At 42.5% G+C, this 22,760-nt stretch overlaps 1 protein-coding gene and 1 non-coding gene across 2 annotated transcripts in view; both read right to left on the minus strand.

Annotated features, from left to right (window-relative positions):
• Nucleotides 1–13,643, minus strand: part of LOC126184719 (regucalcin-like) — a 57,439-nt gene extending 43,796 nt beyond the window's left edge. The window contains exon 1 of the mRNA XM_049927242.1: nucleotides 13,540–13,643. Coding sequence (XP_049783199.1) covers nucleotides 13,540–13,577 — 38 coding nt within the window. The 5' untranslated portion in view covers nucleotides 13,578–13,643. The remainder of the gene's footprint in view (nucleotides 1–13,539) is intronic.
• Nucleotides 13,644–16,593: 2,950 nt separating this feature from the next.
• Nucleotides 16,594–16,668, minus strand: Trnat-cgu (transfer RNA threonine (anticodon CGU)). Its single transcript has one exon. It is a non-coding gene; the product is annotated as a tRNA-Thr (tRNA).
• Between the last annotated feature and the right edge of the window lie 6,092 nt (nucleotides 16,669–22,760).

Raw genomic sequence — 22,760 nt, forward strand, 5'->3', positions numbered from 1 at the left:
CTTCAATGTGGAACCGCGCGACCCCGACGGTCGCAGGTTCGAATCCTGCCAAGGGCATGGATGTGTGTGATGTCCTTAGGTTAGTTAGGTTTAAGTAGTTATATGTTCTAGGGGACTGATCACCTCAAATTTTACGTTCCATAGTGCTCAGAGGCATTTGAACCATTTAATAAATCCAGACCAAATGAAACACACATGTCGGAGTAGAGGGTGCCCAAACAGTTTCATCACCCATCGTTAGGGACAGCTCGGCCCGAAACGAGGATAAACAATAAAATTTCAGGGTAGCAAAAGCCAATAGGATTGCTTCGTTTCGGATGAGCATTACAATTTTGTATCTTTGTGGTTCTGTTGGCGCTATGGAAAACATAACGAAAGCTGAATGGTTGCCTGTGAATCACTGTGGGAACAATTTTTCGGCAAATGATTAACGGAATAGTGTATTTTTAAACTTAAGTTATTTTTGAGGGAAGGGGGAGGAAATAACACTTTGTCCAGATTTCGAACACGTGAGTTTTCATGTTGCTGGCTTCTGATTCTGTAACACTGATGCATTGTAAAATTCACCGAAATTTTTTTTGTAACTTGTAGCACAATTTGTATTGAACAGTGATCTTGGGGAATAGTGTTGGATGCTAGAACTGAGTTTCAGCGAGACGTAAAACATGAAGTATGGAAATTATAGTACAAATCACAGTCGGGCACTATAACATAAATGCCCATTATCCATTTTGCACAAAGTTCATTAGCGCTCTTTGCGTGGTGCGATATTAATCTTGATCGCTGAATTTACGAATGTGTTGTTAACCATTAGGTCAAAGCTAAATATTTGTGACAAGCAATAATATGAATATCATTGCTGATCGCTTTCGTCGTAGCAATTTAAATTGTGCTCTTAGGTTCCTGCCTGAGCACACCCTTGGAAATCGCGACATATCTGAATAAACGCCAAAGTATTTCTAACAAGCTAGGATACAAACAACTTGGTGGTCGTTTCATCACGACGTATTCGGAATGAACAGCAAAGTATTCGTAACAAGCTAGAATACAAATACCATTGCTAGTCGTTTCACTTGCAGAAGTTTCATGCTTCGTTTTTTAATCTGACTGAAGTGACAAAATCGAAGAAACTCGTTCCTGAGGGACCACGCCCTTGTAAGTAAATAACGAGCATACTTCTATTACATGAATAAGAACGAACCAAACCTGTTAAAAACGCGAAAAGTGAACGTACTTTCTATGATACCATAACCACATTACTCTAGCCACAAGACTATGTCATTCGCAACCAAATTTTTTCCTAAAGATTGTTTATGTTTGGATTTCGTAGACGCTCCTTACGGCCGATGTGTCGTTACCTGACATTTAACTGCAATAAATCGCACCAAGAGTGACGTTCGTGATGAATTTTCGATGCACAAGTCCACTTATTGCTATAACACGCAGGTTTTAATACAGAACCAATAGAATATGATGAAATCAAATACGGAGTCTCCGAAATAGCAAGCGAACTAAGTCACGTCACCCGACCTGAATGCCGTGAATTGTTATTAATTTTTCTTGTTTGGGGACGAGTTACGTCTAACTGTAAGTGTTACATCAATACACACTGTACGCCCCTCTGGTGGCAACACAGGCGAGTACTCTCGCATGCTAACGATCGTAAAGATGCCGAATGGTATCCTGGAGAACAAATAAGTCCCGCTTTATCATATACCATAGGTGCTCAATTGGCGAGAAATGTGGTGATCTTACTGGCGATGGCAGTAATTGTACTCCGTGAAGAACACGTTAAGTCGCAGCAACTGTATGTATATGTGAACTGTCCTGTTGCAAAAGCACGTCATCTTCATGTCGAAGAAATGGCAGTATATGGGGCTAATAGCCCGTGAAATGTAGTGGACACTCGTTACTGCAGGGTAAGGAGCAACAGCAAATGTGACCGCGAGTAGTAACTGGTGGCCACCCGACCTGAAGCCTGGGATGGGGCCTGTGTGTAATGGGTGAATGCACTGTGGAATAGGCAGCTCAACAGTTCGACACCGTACACGTGTACGTCCATCACTCACTTATAGATAGAACCTACTGTCATCACTGAAGACAACAGAGCGCCATTCCACTCTCCATCAACTCTGTCACGACACCAGTGTAGGCATGATCGTCGGTATCGTGGTGGCGGTGGTACCCTGGCCAGAGCCACAGGTGATTTTAATCTAGCTGCAAGCATATGATTCCCAGTGGTCTCTGATGACACGGCAGGTGCAACATGTGCTCAGATTTCGTCCCTGCATAATGTTCGGACGGTCACCGCTGCCAGCACAATGCGTCACTCTTAACGTGTTTCTGTACTACACTGCAGTTCAGCACCTGGTGTGCGGGTGTGGAAATCTTCCACAGTTCACTGAAAGCAGCAACACACCACCGATACATTGTGTCCAAAACGTGGAACAATCCGTCGATACGTCCATCCAGCGATCCCTTTCAAATGGCTGAAGTCCTTTAACTGGAGTACGTACTCGGAGGTGTTACATGATTATACCCTACAATGAATGTTGCACACGTTGCTCACCTCTAATCTCAGCTTACACAGTCACAACAGAAGGTGTACATGCAAGCCTCCTGAGCGCCATCTGATTGCCGATGAGCGTGGCAAACTACAATCTCGCAGTATGCACATATAAGGGGCGATCAAAAAGGTTCCGTCTGCGGGTTTGCTGCGCCGTAGACGCAACGGAGTGAGACTCCACTGCTGGTATACGAGCACCGACATACAGGCAAGGGATTAGTGTGGCACTCTTGTCTCTCGAGCATGCGTGCAGTAAATGTGGATATGTGAACTAAGGCGACGGTATTACCAAACGCAGTTCTCTGTGACAGGTTATACGGCCACCAGAACGCAGAGTGTTGTTTGCGTTTAATGTTGTTCCCAAGCCTGCTAGTGTAAATAAGGCGTGTGGACAGTGTCTCGCAGAGTGAGCCCTGAAGGACACCGAGATGCCACGTACTCATGAGAGGCTGCGTTATCAGCACTTGACACAGTTTCAAAAGTGCCTCATTGTAGGTCTCCATTTGGGTCACTGATCGAATCATGCAATATCCATATGTGTGTGGCATTCGAATGTGACAGTGGCCCAGTGTTGGCCTGCATGGGATCATGAGGCCAGGAATATTCGTCGTCAAGGTTCCGGTCGACTACGACTGACTACGCATGGGGGGTCTTCGTAATGTATCCAAGCACATCGTAGCCCCTCACATCTTCCACTACCGCCCTAAAACAAGTAATGGACTCTTTGCAACATTTTGTCATTCCCTACTAATGGTCGGAGATTAGCAGCAGCAACACTAGGGAATTACTGTCCCATGAGTAATCTGCCTTGACCACCGGAACACACGCGGCTGCTCTTGGAGCGGAGCCGTGACAGGGAAACATGACTGCTAATGTGTGGCGTCGCAGTATGTTCAGCGATGAATAGTGGTTCTTCACTACCCTGGATGATCATCATCGGTGACCATGACGGCGACCTTGGCAGAGGTCCCTTTCTTTCAATGTTTTGGTAAGATACAACGCTGTTATTCCTGCGTCAAGGTGTGGGGAGCCGTTGGTTTTGACTTCAGGTCACAAATGGTAATGATTGAGGGTACTGTACAGGTAGAACGGGACGTCACAGGCGTCCTGTGACCTCATGTGTTATCTCTCCTGTAACTGTATCTTTGTGCCATTTTTCAATAGGACAATGATCGCCCACACATGGTACGTCTCTGAACTGTCTGCGTGATGTTGAGGTATTCCTGCGATCAGTAAGATCCCAGGATCTATCCCAAAATCTTGGACGTCACCTCAATGCCAGTCGGAGTATCTAGGATATTAAGTACACTAGTGGCCATTAAAATTGCTACACCACGAAGATGACGTGCTGCAGACGCAAAATTTAACCGACAGGAAGAAGATGCTGTGATATGCAAATGATAAGTTTTTCAGAGCATTCACACAAGGTTGGTGCGGGGTGACGACACCTACAACGTGCTGACATGAGGACAGTTTCCAACTGATTTCTCATACACAAACAGCAGTTGATCGGCGTTGCTTGGTGAAACGTTGTTGTGATGCCTCGTGTAAGGAGGAGAAATGCGTATCATCACGTTTCCGACTTCGATAAAGGTCGGATTGTAGCCTATCCCGATGCGGTTTATCGTATAGCGACATTGCTGCTCGCGTTGGTCGATATCCAATGACTGTTAGCAGAATATGGAATCGGTGGGTTCAGGAGCGTAATATGGAACACCGTGCTGGATCCCAATGGCCTCGTATCACTAGCAGTCGAGATGACAGGCATCTTATCCGCATGGCTGCAACGAATCGCCGGCCGCGGTGGCCGTGCGGTTCTAGGCGCTTCAGTCCGGAACCGCGTGCCTGCTACGGTCGCAGGTTCGAATCCTGCCTCGGGCATGGATGTGTGTGATGTCCTTAGGTTAGTTAGGTGTAAGTACTTGTAAGTTCTAGAGGACTGATGACCTAAGATGTTAAGTCCAATAGTGCTCAGAGCCATTTGAACCATTTTGTAACGGATCATGCAGCTACGTCTCGATCCCTGAGTCAACAGATGGGGACTTTTGCAAGGCAACAACTATCTGCACGAACAGTTTGACGACGTTTGCAGCAGCATGGACTATCTGCTCGGAGACTATGGCTGCGGTTACTCTTGATGCTGCATCACAGACAGGAGCGCCTGCAATGGTGTACTCAATGACGAACCTGGGTGCGCGAATGGCAAAACGTCATTTTTTCGAATGATCCAGGTTCTGTTTACAGCATCATGATGGTCGCATCCGTGTTTGGCGACAACGCGGTGAATACACATTGGAAGCGTGTATTTCTCATCTCCATACTGGCATATCACCCTGCGTGATGGTATGGGGTGCCATTGGTTACACGTCTCGGTCACCTCTTGTTTGCATTGACGGCACTTTGAACAGTGGACGTTACATTTCAGATGTGTTACGACCCGTGGCTCTACCCTTCATTCGATCCCTGCGAAACCCTACAGTTCAGCAGGATAATGCACGACCGCTTGTATCAGGTCCTGTACGGGCCTTTCTGGATACAGAAAATGTTGGACTGCTGTCCTGGCCAGCACATTCTCCAGATCTCTCACCAATTGAAAACGTCTGGTCAAAGGTGGCCGAGCAACTGGCTCGTCACAATACGCCAGTCACTACTGTTGATGAACTGTGGTATCGTGTTGAAGCTGCATGGTCAGCTGTACCAAGCTCTGTCCAAGCTCTGTTTGACGCAATGCCCAGGCGTATCAAGGCCGTTATTACGGTCAGAGGTGGTTGTTATGGGTATTGATTTCTCAGGATCTATGCACCCAAATTGTGTGAAAATGTAATCACATGTTAGTTCCAGTATAATATATTTGTCCAATGAATACCCATTTATCATCTGCATATCTTCTTGGTGTAGCAATTTTAATAGCCTGTGGTGTATCAGTTGCGACAATTGTGGGCCACCTTGCTCAGGACAGAATACGATAGCTATAGAGCTTCCCATGCCTTACACAAATACCTAATAACCTCGCACGGGAGACAAAGGAAGCCACACGTCAGACGAGTCTATGGAAACGTTTTCTTTATAGATATGTTATACAGCACGTATTATACACATTAGCACTGACGTGCAGATAATTTGCATACAGTCCAGTCACAAAAATTGTTAGGTTAAGAAACATAATGAACTACAATTGGCAAGCAAGCTTAATCAACCAGGGTGAATCTTTCACTATGCACCAGTGTGCACACTTTTTAAACACTTCCTGACACGATAAGTCTCGAGTGTCAGATCATCATTAGTACCCGGTCCATTGCCGTCGCGCAGGTAATGCTCTTACCTACTGAAATATCCTGGCAAGGCTGGCATAACTTAAGCTGAGAAGAAGGTCGTATTTCGCACCTGAATGGCTATGACAGGAAGAGCAATGACCACGAAGCGCAGAGATGATGGTATGAGTTCCATCCTAGCATATAGCTTAAATCTGATGAACATTTAAGAAGATGGAGGTAGAATTATAATTTACCCTGTATACATTTTACACAAGAAACAACATAGTGTGATACAACAAATAGATGGATATGGAAACTGGGCAAAAGCAAGACGAGTAAATGAAAAGGTGCCAAATACCTCCCTCCCCCACTTCCCGCCCTCCCTCCCCCCTCGCCCCCGCGTCCCATTCAAAAATATAAAATAAATCCTATGGACCAGTCTCACTGAAGAATACTGAAAATACTAAACAGCGCCAAGCCCAAAATGGCGACGCATTATCATATTTGAACAGCTGGAAATTGACACGAACAATCGAGAAGTTCCAGTATTTCACTATACCTACCATCCTTAGGTCTTTCTCCTCAAACGAGACGTTTGATCGGACTCATTCATATCTCCACCATTTTCACGTTAAATAAGGAATTGTTGTACGGCTTGCAGGACCTATACAAATATTCTCATCTAAAGTTATTTCATCGGTTTGTGTGTGTGTCAGTTTGTTTGCTTATTCGATAAAGGAAATATCATTTTCCTCAGCAACGCTTAGGGAAGCCCTGTCCGTGTCGAAAAATTTCGAATTCTTTATCTGAGATCGAACCGAGGACCACGTCAGTTACCAGCTCGAGAACACAGCTGAGGCTGTTTTCAGCTGACCTCGATCTGGTGTAGAGATCCGTCCGCTGCGCAATCACGCCACATATCCAGGCCGGTTGTAATGCCCTCGGTGCGAGAAAACTGACGAGGTAACAAATTCGTGTGTCTACAGTCCCTCACAGCCTCCTCCTTTCAGAACTCTGCTTACATCGAACTATACTACTTAAGGCATGGTTGCATCCGAGGAAGAGGCTGTATATTTAGTTTTTGTCATTTATATTATAACAGCTTAAGATTTCAATCATATTTCACTGATATTCGTTCCCATTTTTTGTTAATCGAATAATTTTCCTGTAAGATAAATCCATAATTGCAGCATTAAAAGATGCAGTGCATTCGCGGCAGTCGCAGGACATCTGATATCATCGAACACTGTTTTGGTTGTTTGTTTCATAGCGTAGGAAGTCACAAAATTTTAATGTTATGGAGGGCAGTTACGCGATTTGACTCCATAGGTAGATAGTGGACGTGCCAATAGGCTCTCGTTCATTTGTGTTAACGCTATTTTCTCGTGAGAACTGTGAGAAAGTGCAATTTCGTCCCTGGTTGTCAGGTTAATAACAAGGATATTTATCGTCTGTGACGTTTTAGTAGAAAGATTTAATTATCATAACAACCTATATATATTATATCTGATAGAATACGAAGTGTTAGCGTTTCTTCAGACGTTTGCTGCGTTAGTGTTAGAAAGCGCGGGATCATGGGCTGTATTGTGGGAGCCCAGTCAGGAGGAACAGATTAGCACTGGCAGCAGTGAAAGCGTAGGCAACGCTTCAGAGAGTCCAACGTGAATCAGGTATTTCCGGTATATTAAACTTTTTATTCCCAACTACACTTTTACGTTCGATACTAGTGCACCTATGAGGATGTAGTAACTAATTGTTTTCTAGAGGTGGCTGTGGGATCATTTACGAAATAGCTGCATTAAGTTTTCTGTGTGTGTACAGCATATTAAGTTTAATTTTTTCTCCAGCTGCGTTTGCACTTCAGGTATACGTTCCTGGACCACGCTGTCTAGAAATCTGCGTCTGGTCCAAAACAACTCTACATTTTCTGGTGCAATTTCATTCTCGATTTATCATGCTGTCTTTTTTTTCTATCCAACAGCGAATCAGTATTTGTCACATTTGTCAACACTTTCGCAAATTTCTTCATCCTTTTCTGTTTCAATCTTTTGTCTGTTTTCTTGCAATACATGTGCTAACTTTACTCTGTTATTTCTCACCGTCACCACATCAGTTAACTTCTTGTGTAGACTTGATCTTTCTGTTGTGCTGCCAATATTTTCGTAAGTATATCAATACCTTTATTCGCCAGCACCGTTTTTCCTGAGAAATTTATTGAACACGATGCTAGAACAGAAATCACTGTAATACCTATGTTCACAGACTTTCAGAGAACACAAGGAAGTTACTGAGACCCTTAAACTTACTAGGTAAAACAAATGCGTGAAAAAGACGTGTCATTCAGTATCACGCTCAGTAGTCAAGGAAATCAGTGTTGACGGAGATATCTCCCCTACGTAACAGATAAGCTGTTTCTTCACAAAGATGAGACTGATACTGGTCTTGTCGGATATCGGGAACGACGATTAATGAGAAGGCGTCTCAATTGGTTTGCATTTACTTCGAAGAAAACGATTTATTGACAAACATCCAACGTGGTTTCAGAAAATATCGTTCATGCGAAACACAACTAGCTCTTTATTATCACAAGTCAATGAGTGCTGCATACAGGGTATCTCAAATTAATTCCTTATTTTTAGATTTCCAGAAGGTTTTTGGCATCGTTCCTCAAAAACGGCTTCTAATCAAACTACGAGTCTATGGAATATCGTCTCAACTGTGGGGCTGGATACGTGACTTCCCATCAAGAAGGTCACATTTCGTAGTAACTGACGGAAGGTCGTCGAATAAAACAGAAGTAATAGCTGGCGTTCGCCAAGGAAGTGTTACAGGCCCTCTGTTCTCCATTGTCTACAAAAACGATTTAGGAGAGAGTCCTCTTAAATTGTTTGCTGATAATGCTGTCATTTACCATGTAATGTCATCAGATGATCAAAGCCAATTGCAAAATGATTTAGATAAGATATCCGAATGGTAAGAAACGTGGCAATTGACTCTAAATAATTAAATGTGTGAAGTCATCCACATGTGTACTACAAGGAATCTGGTAAACTTCTGTTACACAATTAATAACAGGCATCTAAAGACTGTAAATTCAAGTAAATACTTAAGGATTACAATTACGAATAACTTAATCTGGGACAATCACATAGATAATGCGTAGGGGAAAGCCAACCAAAGACTGAGATACTTAGAAAATGCAACACGTCTACCGAAAAGACTGCTTATAATACGCTTGTCCAACCACATCTGGAGTACTGCTGTGCGATGTTGGATCCGCATCAGATAAGACTGACGGAGGACGTCGAAACAGTTCACAGAAGGACAGCTCGTTTTTTATAATCGCGAAATAGGGGAGAGGATGCCACGGATATGACACACGTATTAGGATGTTGTTGTTGTTGTGGTCTTCAGTCCTGAGACTTAGGATGGCAGTCATAAAAACTGCATTTTTCGCTGCAGCAGGACCTTCTCATGCAATTTCCGTCAACTACTTTCTCTTCAGAGTGTGAAAATATTTTGTTAGCCCCAACCTCCATAGGGAGAAATCATCATCATAATAAAATAAGGGAAATCAGAGCTCGCCCTGAAAGAATTAAGTGTTTCTTTTTCCCACGTGCTGTTCTAAAGTGGAACGTTAGAGAAATAGTTTGAATGTGGTTCGAGTAACCATCTGCCAGGTACTTACTTTTGAATTTCAGATTAATCATGTAGATATTGATGTAGTGTGGTTCGGCTGTTTCTCACGTTCCTGTAGCCTAAAACTGGGCTTACTTTCCATCTCTTTTACGAACATCATTCGTTGAATACACTTAGGACGTCCTTCAGACAGGAGTTAAAATAGCCATATATGCTATCGAAGACTATTGGAGATATGACGTAAGATATTCCTTTGAGGAGTTACAACCATAATCGCCGAGTAACAGTCCTCCTGTAGTTGCAAAAACTAACATATCTGCTGCTAAGTATGGAACAAATTTCTTTCTGGACGGTGAGCTCGTCGAAATATCATCTAGTAGCCTCGCGTCACAGGAACATTCATATGCGTTAGACTTATCTTTCAAGAATGCTCTGCGACGTGAAAAGCCAATATCATACCCAGATAAAATGTAAGAACACGCTTATACGTTATCATTGGCCTTCCTGCCGATGGATTCTGCTGTAAAATAACGTAGTAATTTGTAACTGGTTGTTATGTTTCCCGTCCCGTTTGCGGCAGTGCGAGAAGTCAAAGAATGATTTCTCAATAAAATATAACGTCCGCCCATTGCTTTTCTAGATACTGGACCTCGTAACTGGCTTGCATCAATCTGAAAATAATTTATCAGCATTCATTTGTCCCTGCGCCAAATGGACCAGAGGGATCTCAAAGCTTTCCAGCACGAGAGCTCTATGCTGAGGCATGATAGCTCCGTTCTCTTCTTGCTGTATTATTCCGAGTTTCCACAGTGAATGTTGTGTCACTTTTTCCCTTATGATCTGCGGTCTCGGCTCCAATAGTTATCACTCTTTCCTAGTAGTGACCTTGTTAGTACCTGTCTCTTACCAATTTCATAGCGATTGGCGATGGCAACGTAAGACTTTCAAATGGTTAGCATGTAGGCATGTGGAGGAGTGGCTTCAGTAGAAAAAAAATGAAAGGGAATAAGGGAAAGAAAAGGAAAGATGCTTGCAGTTGCCGAAAGTGAAATAGTGTTCCGCGATTACCCTAAATGACTACATTCGAATGCAGACATGATTCATTCACCATCGCCCTCTACCCTAGATCCCAGCCACTTCTAGCCTTAACGTCGACGGGACGTTAATCACTAAGCTTGCTTCCTCATTCCCGCCGCAGAGTGTGCGGTAGACGTATGTTTCTGACAGTCTGCCGAGCTGCCTATTAACATAGCAACGTGAATAGGACTCGTTCGCCGCCACTGACCCTGGAGCGGACATAAGAACTCCTCAATCTCAGTACTGTGGTCACTTGCTGGAGGCTTTATTCCTTTGTTCTACTTCCAGTGTGCCGTCGCAGTAACTCGAATTCCTTGTAGTTAGCCTTGCCAGGTCTGACCTTCGGGGCGCCTCGCGCGTTCCCAACAATTACAAGTAGTGTACTTTCTCGCAGGTACTGTTTGCGAAGTTCTTTTAAATTAAAGCCTAGGAAGGAACATTCATATTCCACAGGCAGCAAAGAAGAGAACAACAGTTAGTTTATGCATGCTTGCGGTTACTTTGATCTCCAAAGGAGTCTAAACATATTGCCATTCACAGTGCATTGAACAACTACTACTGTTTGTACAAGTATTGTTTAACACTTCTGGATGCACATACATGTTTGCTTATAAGCTATTAGCAGATATCCTTGAACTGTCTTAAATGAACAAATGTTCTGAACACAGGGAAACTCAGTAAAGAAATATCACGACAACATTCTTTCCGCAGAACGATAAGGTAACAACGTTGTTAGTAGGGTGTTTACCAAGCTTCGTTCGGAGAGCATGAAAATCGCTTTTCTGAACGTGCAGTCATTCATATCGGAAGTTCCATCGACTCTTATCTTAAGGGTGATTAATATTTCAATTGCTTCTTATCAGATGTTATCGAGATGGAACGTATCGTGCCACAGGAAAAACAGAGATCTCTCAGCGCTTATTTCGTGAAAAAGTACGTTTAATAGTGTATAAAGAAACAACATACACTAACGTTAGTGGAAATTCCAACACCTAGTGGGAAGAGCCATAGTTTATTCAAACTCTGGGTAGATTTTAAGGATTTCACGTCCTACTGAATTATCATAGTCAGAGGTTATGTAAACTTCCGTAATCTGAATAAATTCTGCATTGTCATCTACTTCATGTTTGGTATAAAATTGATTTCAGTCACATGTATCCTGCTTGGTGGGAAAATCTTTTACAAGTGCTAGTGCAGATTCTACAGATGCATGATTATAATTCTTTACATCCTCGTTCTACTACCACATGTATTGACATGACGTACAGTACGATTGCTTGAATCATGAGCCAACAAACGCAAAACGTTTTTTATCTTTTGGATACATTAAAACAGATAGCCATGCCCGCCAAGAAGGCTATTCGGTTACCAAAGACCTCTTCATTGGGCGATACCTAGGCTGTAGTCCGTATGCTCGTCGTATATTCATTGTGTTACAGAGGTAGATGTGGTTGGTACGGTATACCCAACTAAAAACTCCCGGTGTTGAATCATGGTAGAGAGTAATTATTAGGCACTGGACTGACTTACAGCGAGCAGCGGAAAGTTGTGAAACAATCATGAATACAGTATCAATCTTCACCATACAGCGGAGTATGCGCTGTTTTGAAACCACGCAGCAAATTAAAACTGTGTGCTAGGATGTTCCTTTCATGATTATTATCTACTACCTCTGTACGACCAGTTTGGATTTATATTAACGTTGATAATTGCCGGAAAATCGAAGAATGGTTATTATTATGCTATAGTTAAAAGCCTCGACATTTGCGATGTTTCTTGTCATAAAACGTATATTATTATGTGCTTAGATGGTATAAATGACTATAGCGATATTAGTGGTGATGAAACAAAAACTTAGTCTACTTTAAATCGTGTTACGTATCTGAATTTAGTTTACGTGCAGATCATGTCTGGAAAATAAGGAACATAATACCTTTTCGGAACTGGGACCACGTATTTTATTCTACTATATCCAGAAGATACAGCTTACGGCAGTGGTGCCATCCGCATCTGCACCGATCATGAGTTTTTAGTTTCAATTTTCCGATTTAGTGTTACTGGCAGTATATTATAATCACCTAACCAGAGAAAAATTTGAATCCGTGGTATAGCAGGACCATTGACAACTTACACACAAATTCTATTCGGTATTTATAATTACACACATAATCAGAAGAGTATGTTAGAACAGACCGTGCACTCTGCCACAAGCGAGGATATATTTTGATATCTGTATTGTGAACAGACACTCTCAGTTTTCACAATGCCAATTAATACACTACAAGTAACGCAATATTTTAAGCAACGAAAACATTATTCACGTTCTTCTTGTCTTCATAAGCTTCATTATGTTGTTAGCTTCTTATTACGCTGTAGTCCAGAGTAAATCTGATGAAAAGCTTCCTTCGAAATTGAAGTTCGTTAAGTACAAATAAACTTATCGAGAAAAACCCTTACTTTAGGATTATACGCAATTTACGACGTAACACCATGGTCAAACAACGTCTATAAACGATAAATTTACTGGACATTTAAACCGGAGGCGTTTGGATAAAATTCATTTCCAACTTTCTTGATGTAAGTGTGTCTAAATGTTTCCTGGTGAATTCCGGAGTTCTTTAATTACTTATTTATTTTTAATCCTGATCCGACCTCTGAGTACAGGACTTGATACACTCTGAGTTCAAGAAAATATTTGTTGCAACAGTTAGTAGTTGGCAAGAACGTCTCTAAAACGTAACTGTCATTTTATGTAAACGGTAAATAAATAATAAATTACATTCCCTAATACAATATTTCCTACGAAGTAACACAGTAGAACGTGGTCGAATGGCTGAGGGTTTATTTTGCTGTTCAAAAAACATGATATTACGATCTAAATGACTTACCAGTATAATATTTTCTACTACCTGATTAGGAGGAATCTAATTAAATTGACGTCAGCAGGGGCTATGATCAGCAGTAGCACGCAGTGGTGCAGCGAAGTCGGCCGCGCCAGCTTACCACAAGGTGCAGAGGAGCAGGAGGTAGCCGACGAGCATGTTGGCGCGCTGCGGCGGGCGACTGGAGAATGCGGGCAGCGCCGAGCCTCGCGCTGCATAAAAGCGGCAGCGGGTTCCCCCACCTGCCGGCTATCGCCGGCGACGTGCTCCTAACCTCCGACGAATAACACGCCCGCACGTCCTTCCCCTCTACACATGTCTTATTTGCGTCCGTGCTCGAGGTCAGAAAACCACAAACGGGCGGTAGTGCTGCAGCGAGGCGTACGTAGTTCGAGTCCTGAAAGTGCATACACGCATACATATCCAGCGGTCACAGAGGCCCTGCAGACCACGCGCTGCATCCACAAACTGTCTACATTCCTTTCTGTTCTGTGCTCGGTTCCTCTATACGTCTTCAGTTTCCAGGGCTGTCAGGTCTTCCGCCCGGTTGTCCATTCAGCACTGCCTTGGTCGTCCCATGGGGCTTGTGATGCTTAGTTTCTCCTCAAATGCTTTCTTCACCTGCCTTTCTTCTGACATGCAGGCTACATGGCCTGTCCAATGGATTCTTTTACTTCTCAGCTTCTGCAGTATTGTTGGTTGTTGCAGCAAGAGATAGATTATCTCATTCCTCCTTCTCCATTCTCCTTTATCTAAGATTAGTCCCAACACCTTCCTCATAACTCTTCTGTCAAATAGTAATAGTTTTTCCTTTCGCATTTTGTCATGCTTCAGGTTTCTGAACTGTACATGGCTGCTGGGCATATTACTGTGTTATATGCTCTCATCTTAGTATTCGCTGATATTGATTCTGTGCTGAGAATCTCCTTCAGGGAATACATGCATTTCATTCTCACTGGTATTCTTTTCTTGATGTCCATTTCAATGTTGTTGTTGCTGGTAAACCGAGATCCCAAGTTCAAATGGCTCTGAGCACTATGGGACTCAACATCTTAGGTCATAAGTCCCCTCGAACTTAGAACTACTTAAACCTAACTAACCTAAGGACATCACACACACCCATGCCCGAGGCAGGATTCGAACCTGCGACCGTAGCAGTCCCGCGGTTCCGGACTGCAGCGCCAGAACCGCACGGCCACCGCGGCCGGCGAGATCCCAAGTACTAGAACTGGTACACTCTCTTGAACCTCATGCTATCTATCTCGAGAAATTCTTGCTGATCTTATTTCTTCCTAATTGCTTGAACTCCGCTTTGTCTTGATTCACCTTCAGTCCAACCTTCTGCGCGTAGTGGTCTATTTCCTGGTACATTTCTTTCAACATATGGATTGATTCACTTAGCAGTACTATATCATCTGCATACTCGAGACAATTGAAATTACCATCCATCTATACTCCAGCCCATTCCTGTTGCCTACATTCGCTTATAACTTTCTCAAAGATTACACTGAACAAAACACATGACAGAGCATTCCCTTTTCTGAGACCTGTCTCAATCTCGAACCTTTATGACGTGATCCCTCGGAAACGCACTGCTGGCCTTTATCCATCCATACAAGTCAGCACCATTCTAACTAGCTTCTCAGGGATTTTGAAGTCACGCAGTGCATTGCATAGGCTATTCCTGTGGATGCTGTCGTATGCACACTGAAAATCGGCGAACAGACTATAGACGCTTTTATTATATTCCCAGTGTTTTTCAAACAATTGTCTTAGGATGAAAATGTGATCTGCGGTTTGATCAAAAGCCAGCGTGGTATTCCTGTATAACGTTCTCTGTGAATGATTGTAATTTTCTCAGGATTACGACAGCACCTTTTAGGTTACATTATACAAGCTGATACCTCTGTAGTTGCCACATTCCGTTTTTCTTCCCTTCTTGTATATAGGGCATATTATGAAGATGCTTTGAACGACTCCCGGGATGCGTCGTTTTAGGCGTGTTCAGGGCTTGCGCACTACTGTTTACTACCCCATTCATAATACTTAATTCATTACTGGGGCCAAAGAGAAAAATAAAGTGAAGGTGAAAGGCATTGTTTCCCATGCTGTCCTTGATACTCCATATATTTTTGCAGATGGTATCGGGCATATTACGGCCATTCTTCTGGCACTGTCCCATTCTTCCATATCAACTGAATCAGTTTATATATATGTAAGCGCAAGCTCTCAACTCCTTTCTTGATTAATTCTCCTGTTATTCTGTCCTCCCATTGGGCCCTGTTGTTTCTGATGTTTCGATTGCAATTTTCACATCTTATTTAGTCACTCCCCATTCTTCTTCATCTTTTCTTTCGAAGGAAATTTCATATTCGATGTATCGTCAACCAGTGAAGAAGATAAAAGTTCCTGATTATCAAACTCTGCCCCTGTTCACTGGTTTGTATTCCCTAGTGTAAGCAGTGTTCTATAGAACAGAACGTAAGGCAAAGTAATTTTTACTGTCACAACACGAGCACCGAGAAAGAACTTTGATTTCAGACTTCACTGTGAGATATACACATCCCAGCCCTCATGAGGAATAGTAACCTACTTGAAATCGAAATAATCATGGTCGCAACACAAACCAAAATCTCGGGAAGATAGTGAAATTTCTGTGAATCAAAAGTAGAGCTGACATTAAAAATAATGAAATAGTTGATAGTTCAGTGAAAGCATGTGCTGAGATGGATATTATAAAAATAATTAAATGCACAAGTAAGAACAAAAGACCATTCTTTTCGGATGAGCGATAATATTATGGGAAGAATAAGGTCAGGTACTGAAAAGTGGTTAAGGTAAATATTATCTGCAATATAGAGGAACATACGATCGAATCCCTGCTTCTACACAGATAATTTAAAGTAATACTAAGTTCCACAATCCAAGGAATATGCAATCAGAAATCATTCCCTGGACCTCTTAAACGGAATGCATGTGCAGACAACAAATCAAAACTGTTCACACGTCTTGATAAGCTCAGGTACCTTCGGTTGTATACAGCACGCACCAGTCGTAACGCAATACACACTGGCAATAGCGGCAGCACCACGTTTGGTAAGAAATGATGATTAAATCAAGACCCTAAGCTGTCGACAGGCGTTGATATATATCAACGGGGACAGCTGAAAATGTGTACCCCGACTGGGACTCGAACCCGGGATCTCCTGCTTACGAGGCAGAAGCTCTATCCATCTGAGCCACCGAGTGCACAGAGGATAATGCGACTGCAGGGATTTATCCCTTGCATGCTCCCCGCGAGACCCACATTCACAACTTAATGTCCACACACTACATTCGTAGTGCCCCTGCCCATTAAACTCATTAATCGCGGCAGAAAATCTTACCGAGTTCCGTAAGAGTTCGGGCAATACGTGTGCATTATGTAGGAAATGTGGGCCTCATGGGGAGTGTGCAAGGGATAAATCCCTGCAGTCGCACTATCCTCTGTGCCACTGGTGGCTCAGATGGATAGAGCGTCTGCCATGTAAAGAGGAGATACGGGGTTCGAGTCCCAGTCGGGGCACACATTTTCAGCTGTCCCCGTTGATGTATATCAACGCCTGTCGGCAGCGTAGGGTCTTGATTTAATTATCATTTCATTCTAAGAGAGCCGCATGGTCACCGATGGTATCTATTCTTTACGTGTGGTAAGGTCTCATGGGACCAAACTGCTGAGGTCATCGGTCCCTAGCACCAATTGTAACACACTATTAGCAGTGAATATTTTCCCTTCTTATTGTAATGATTTTACACATGGGCCTTTTTAATTATCCGTGATAGCGTATGACTACCGCATATTATTTTAATATGCATTATGACACCTTTATCTGACTGAAACGTCTAGTTGCTTCTGCCATGAATAAATAATTTAGAGAAGATCTGTGTAGCTATGTGGAAGCCGGTTGGGAGCGTTTGAGGCTGTGGAAATGACTGAATTAATTAGGTAGGGTTCGCTTTTCCTCCATAATATACGTAACTTTATTGCTGGTTGATGTATTGCAAGCGTAATACAAATATAGTCGAAATACGCCAGCCATGATGCCACGATGTCGCAGCATACAAAGGTCATGAGAGGCAGCGACCTCTCTCTCGTCCAGTGCGATTATTTCAGTGCACGTGAAGCGGCAGTGAGGTCCGGCGGTCAATTCCGCTGTGCCCGGAAGTCGAAAGTATTGGCGCGAGAAAGGGATAATTGGACCGCTTCGAGCACCGGCCTGACGAAACGGGTCGATGTCTCAGCAAGACAACGTGTTAGTTGACGCTGGTAGGGAACGTCCGTTTTTAAATTCCGTCCAACTCAAGAATGAGACCAATTTCTCTGGAAAAGTTCTCTACCGCTTACGGGATGCTGCCCTTCGAGCCCATAGGGCTACTAATTAAGTGGCCCTTTCTAATGATCACAGACTTTATAGGCTTGTCTTCGCTGAATGGAATGTAGACCGTGACTGGCACCTCATCACAAAGGCGCACATATGATCGTTTGTAAGAGGTAGGGTGGGGAGTTAGACCTGGGGATATGGTGTATTTTTAATATTTTGGAAGACAAATGACGACTTGGAAGTAGCCATAAAAGTGTTCCATTTCCGACTCTGTTAGAAATCTGAATAATTCAGATTTTAACACATATTCTTCAAAAAAAAATTCTGACTACATTATATTTTTTCCTTTCTGAGACCTAGTTGAGGGGGCGCACGGTCTCTCCCCCCCCCCCCCCCCCCCACCCGTTACCGGTTATGGGCGCCCTTGCCACGTCATCTTTTCAGATTAGTCAATATTTAGCTCAGTGAATATTTAGCTCGGTGATGGTCTACATGCCACGGTGAGCATGTTGTGACCCACAGTATATTACACAATACTCACGTGGTGTTGGCCGCCACGCAGTCTCGTGCTGGGTGTGGGTGTGATCAGATGGGACAGGGATATTAATGAAATTTATCGTTATCTCGCAGCGGATCAGTATGTGCACATCATGAGACATACTATGGCAAGGAATTTGAGGATGCGCTTTCTCACTAGAGTGATCCAATTGCAGCTGGACCACTCACCAGCTCACACGAGGTGAATTCCTCAGCAACGGTTTTCACAACACGCTGACGTCGACCTGATCGACTGATTTCATCGAGTGCCTGACTTCAATCCGATTGAAAATATGTGGACCAAAATGAATCGTCACGTGAACATACACTGGCCGACACCAGCCCCAAACAGTCCTGACCAGCTGTGGGACGAGGTGTTGGGCACTTCCGAGAGTCTCGCAGATGATGTGACGTGTTTTCAGAGGCGGACCGCCTCCTTACCTGTCGTATGAGGCAGGTTATGGATGCCTATGATGAATGGACGTCACACTAGTCCCATTCCTAAAGAGAAACTTTCCTCGTCTCACATTACTACACTTCATATTACAAAATTTTATGCAACTGATTGTTATTTGGAAATCTACGTGAAACTACTGTATTTTAAATACTCATGGTATTGCATATTAGGGATAAGCCATCTTGCACTATTAAACATAGCCTCATAGTTAAGCTGTTCGGTTTCAAGAACAATTCATGAGGCCGTACAGGCACGTACACACAAAAGAAAAAGGCCGTTGTGGCCGAGTGGTTCTAGGCGCTTCAGTCCAGAACCACGTGGGTGCTACGGTCGCAGGTTCGAATCCTGCCTCGGGCATGTATGTGTCTGATGTCCTTAGTTTCGTTAGGTTTAAGTAGTTCTAAGTCTAGGGGTCTGATGACCTCATATGTTAAGTCCCATAGTGCTTAGAGCCATTTTGAACTAAAAAAATTGAAATTCAACACTTCTAAAATCAAAGATTCTCGACAATGTCTAGCTCTGTAATGGCGTTATTGTCACTGCTCTATGCCTCATTCAGTGTGAGGAAAAAGTTCTGATACTTCCCAACAGATCTGAGCACTTACTTTAATCAGAGTCCCCTCTCACGCGTTGTTGAGATCTCCCATAATAGGCACCTTCCTCTATACTTAAAATCATTTTCAGTAATAATAGTATCATTTGGGTATATTAAAAACAATTTCAAATGAGAATATAAGTAGTAATTTTCTCAAATTAAATTCTAATTGCAGTAAGGTAAAGCGAGGTGCATTCCGTCGTCTGGCGTCTCAAGTTTGATACCTATTTTTCTCGAGAATTAAGGAGTAACGAACCATAATTTCAGTTGGAAAACCATATACCACATTAATCGTGTCAGCTAAAACGTCCTTGAATTTTAGTAGCTGCTTATCTCTTTCGTATCATTACTACGCGTCACCCTAATTATATTAAATATTGTCTGACTGAAATTAGATGTTTTATTTAGACCCATTACGCCGAACAGTTGAACTTATTTTTTCCGGAATTTTTGTTGCTTTATTTCGAGACCACAATTTGTGAGACCATCGTTTAACATTTATTCTCTCTTACTAAATTTCATCTTAATGATTTTTTTTCTACTATATTTGTTTCTTGTTGTGTCTATTGCTTCTGTGAATTGTTTTATGCGTAAAGAAAAAACTTTCTCTTCGTTTAATTAACTTGTCCCTGACTGTTATCGAAACTGAGTGCTAGTGTAGTTTAGTGTTCCAGATTAAAAGAGGAAAGGGATTGTTGTTGAGTTTCGCGCTTACATCTGAGGGCCTACTTTGAAAATAATTTGCATAATAATTCGACCAGTGGAAAAATGCCCTCATCGGATCACAAGAAGGATTAATATACTCCTGTTTTAAAACACTCTGATTGAAAAGTAGGATACCATCTGCCTCATTCTACCTTCCTCAGCATCTTTAAGAATTTTCACAAAAATTTGGCATGCGAACATATTCGCGCTCTTCTTAACATGCAACCCAATTCTCACTTCAACAAGCTTCCCTAACTGTAACTCTCTCACACCCACTAGTCCATCGCTGTAAGTCGCTCATATCCATCCATTTCTCATTCTCACTTCCTCATTCAGCTCAATTTATTGCCACCATACCTTTGTGTCTCTCTATCTGTCACTGTCTCCTGTCTCACAGACTCAGTCTCTCTGTCTTGCTACTACTGTCTCCTCTCACTCCGTCCTCCTATTGCTCTCTCTTACTGCGAATAGCACGTTCATTCCTTCCCACTGCTGCTGTGTCTCCTCACTGTCGCTTTCTCTCTCTTCCTCTTTGTCACTGCCACAGACTCTGTCTCTCATTATCACTGGCTCTCACCCACTTCCACTTTCTCCTTCTCTTTATTCCTGTCCAACTGGCACTGCCCCCTTCACATATTTCCTAACACTGTACTGTCACTGTCAGCTATGTTCCACTGCCACTGCGTCCCTCTCTTTCTCTTACACTGTCACAGTCTCCTTAGCTCTTTATATACCACAACCACTGTCTGTCTTCCAGTATTTATTAGCTTTACGTCTCTTTCCCACTGCCATTGTCTTCTTCTCCCTCAGCATGAAAAAGCGCAAATATGTTCGCATGCCACAATATTTCGAAACTCCTTTAAACATGCTCAGGAAGGAGGTGGAATGAGGCAGCTGCTACCCCACTACCTGGTGAGGGTCTTTTAAATTAGGAGCATATTAATCTTCTCTGTGCTCAGATAGTAGCATTTTTCCACCGGTTAACCCTGTTTTCGCTGCTACGGCGGGTCATGTCACTCGCATGAAAAGAACTTTATGGTCATTAAGGTTTTGATAGTTTACTTTTGTGAACAGAAATAGCTCGAAACTAATTTTATACCTCATATTGGAGTTTACGTGCACAAAAATTTTGCTTATGCTTCATTCCTATAATATCAGGTTCCCAGAACCCTTCTGATAACAATGGAGATACTATATAGCCTATTTCTCCTGCCTTTTCGCCTCACTCCGGATATTGTATGCGTATTTTACGTGTACAAGTTGGATAACTTTGAAGCTCGGAAAACGATAAAGATATAAAGAACATTTTTAAGGTTATTCGAGATCGGGATCTTAGGAATGTACAGTAAAAATTTAATCTGTGTTCTGTGAATAGCCGTCTTGGAATCCGCATTTTGGTTTTGGTACCCAAAAACCATGTTCTTCGGGTTTTCTCAAAAACAGCCAATGACTCTATGGTATATCAATAAGCCCCTTACGGCGAACTATAGACCACATCTAATGCAAAAACAAATAATGTCTCCGAGGAAAGTCGGCCTATGTCATATCTTTGTGTTAAGTTCTTTGTACCAAGTACCAGTTGTATAGCACATGCTGGAAGCTGCAAAGTTTCGTAATCACAATGTACACGCATACACATCCTGTAAAAGTGAGAGATGAGGTACCAAATGGCCATCACAATGGAAACGGACAGATGGATATCAACAACAAAATCCGCCCATACTGTCACAGTAAGTTAAAAACTAAAGTTTGGATTCAAATCGGCAGATAAACAATACTCATGGCGATGAATTAAAGTATGTTGCAGCTTCTTGTCACAGAGACAGCACCCAGCATTAGCCTTTAAATAGACATGTTACATCCCGTACCATGAAAAGGTTTGAAATCTTGTTCATGGCATGAATAAATAACTATTTCAAAAAAGTTACTGGCTGCAGTTTTATGTATTTATAAAGCACCAACTGATGTGCTCCTTTGGGCTAAGATGATGAAAGCAAGTAACTTTTAAAGTTCGTCATTGTACTTCATGATAGTTACAGTAAAACGTTCCTCCTGTTGGCTAAACAAATAATTCCTAGTTCAAAGTTCTCCAAAACATTTGACCCTATCTTTCTATAACCAATGAACCCGTTTTTGTGCGTGACGTTACGGGACATACTAGGTAACGCATGTTGCCGCATGCGTACCGATTAATTACTCTCTCCTAAATTTGTAATACGGATTTCGTAAATGATGAAGTTTTGCTAAAAATGTGATCGGTCTGGAATCACTCACTGCTATAAGACGAATGCCCCTAAAATAACTTGGGTGAATTTTGTATTAATTTTATTTTTATTTTTCTAATACAATTTTTGCAAGCTCATACTACAATAAATTTCACAAAAACTACAAAAATATAATCCAGTGTTGTACTCATCAAGACAAGAAAAGCTATCACAGAAAGGCTGTTCGGTGCTACCACTGCAGGGACATAAAAGTTATTGGTCATATGGCGGGATCAAACTTTGATCCTACGTGTGAAGACCGGGCACTTTGAATCGCCATTCTGATCTTCGCGGACTGGTTTCAATGCCATTTGTGTCCAGGTTTAGTCAATGTGTGTAAGTTTTTTTATGACATGACCTTCGCTGCACGGGCACAGTCGCAGCTCGGCTCTCGCTTCAAGTTTGTCTTTTCCAAGGTTTGGT

This window comes from Schistocerca cancellata, chromosome 4 (assembly GCF_023864275.1).
Source record: "Schistocerca cancellata isolate TAMUIC-IGC-003103 chromosome 4, iqSchCanc2.1, whole genome shotgun sequence".
In the NCBI taxonomy this organism is placed as follows: domain Eukaryota; kingdom Metazoa; phylum Arthropoda; class Insecta; order Orthoptera; family Acrididae; genus Schistocerca; species Schistocerca cancellata.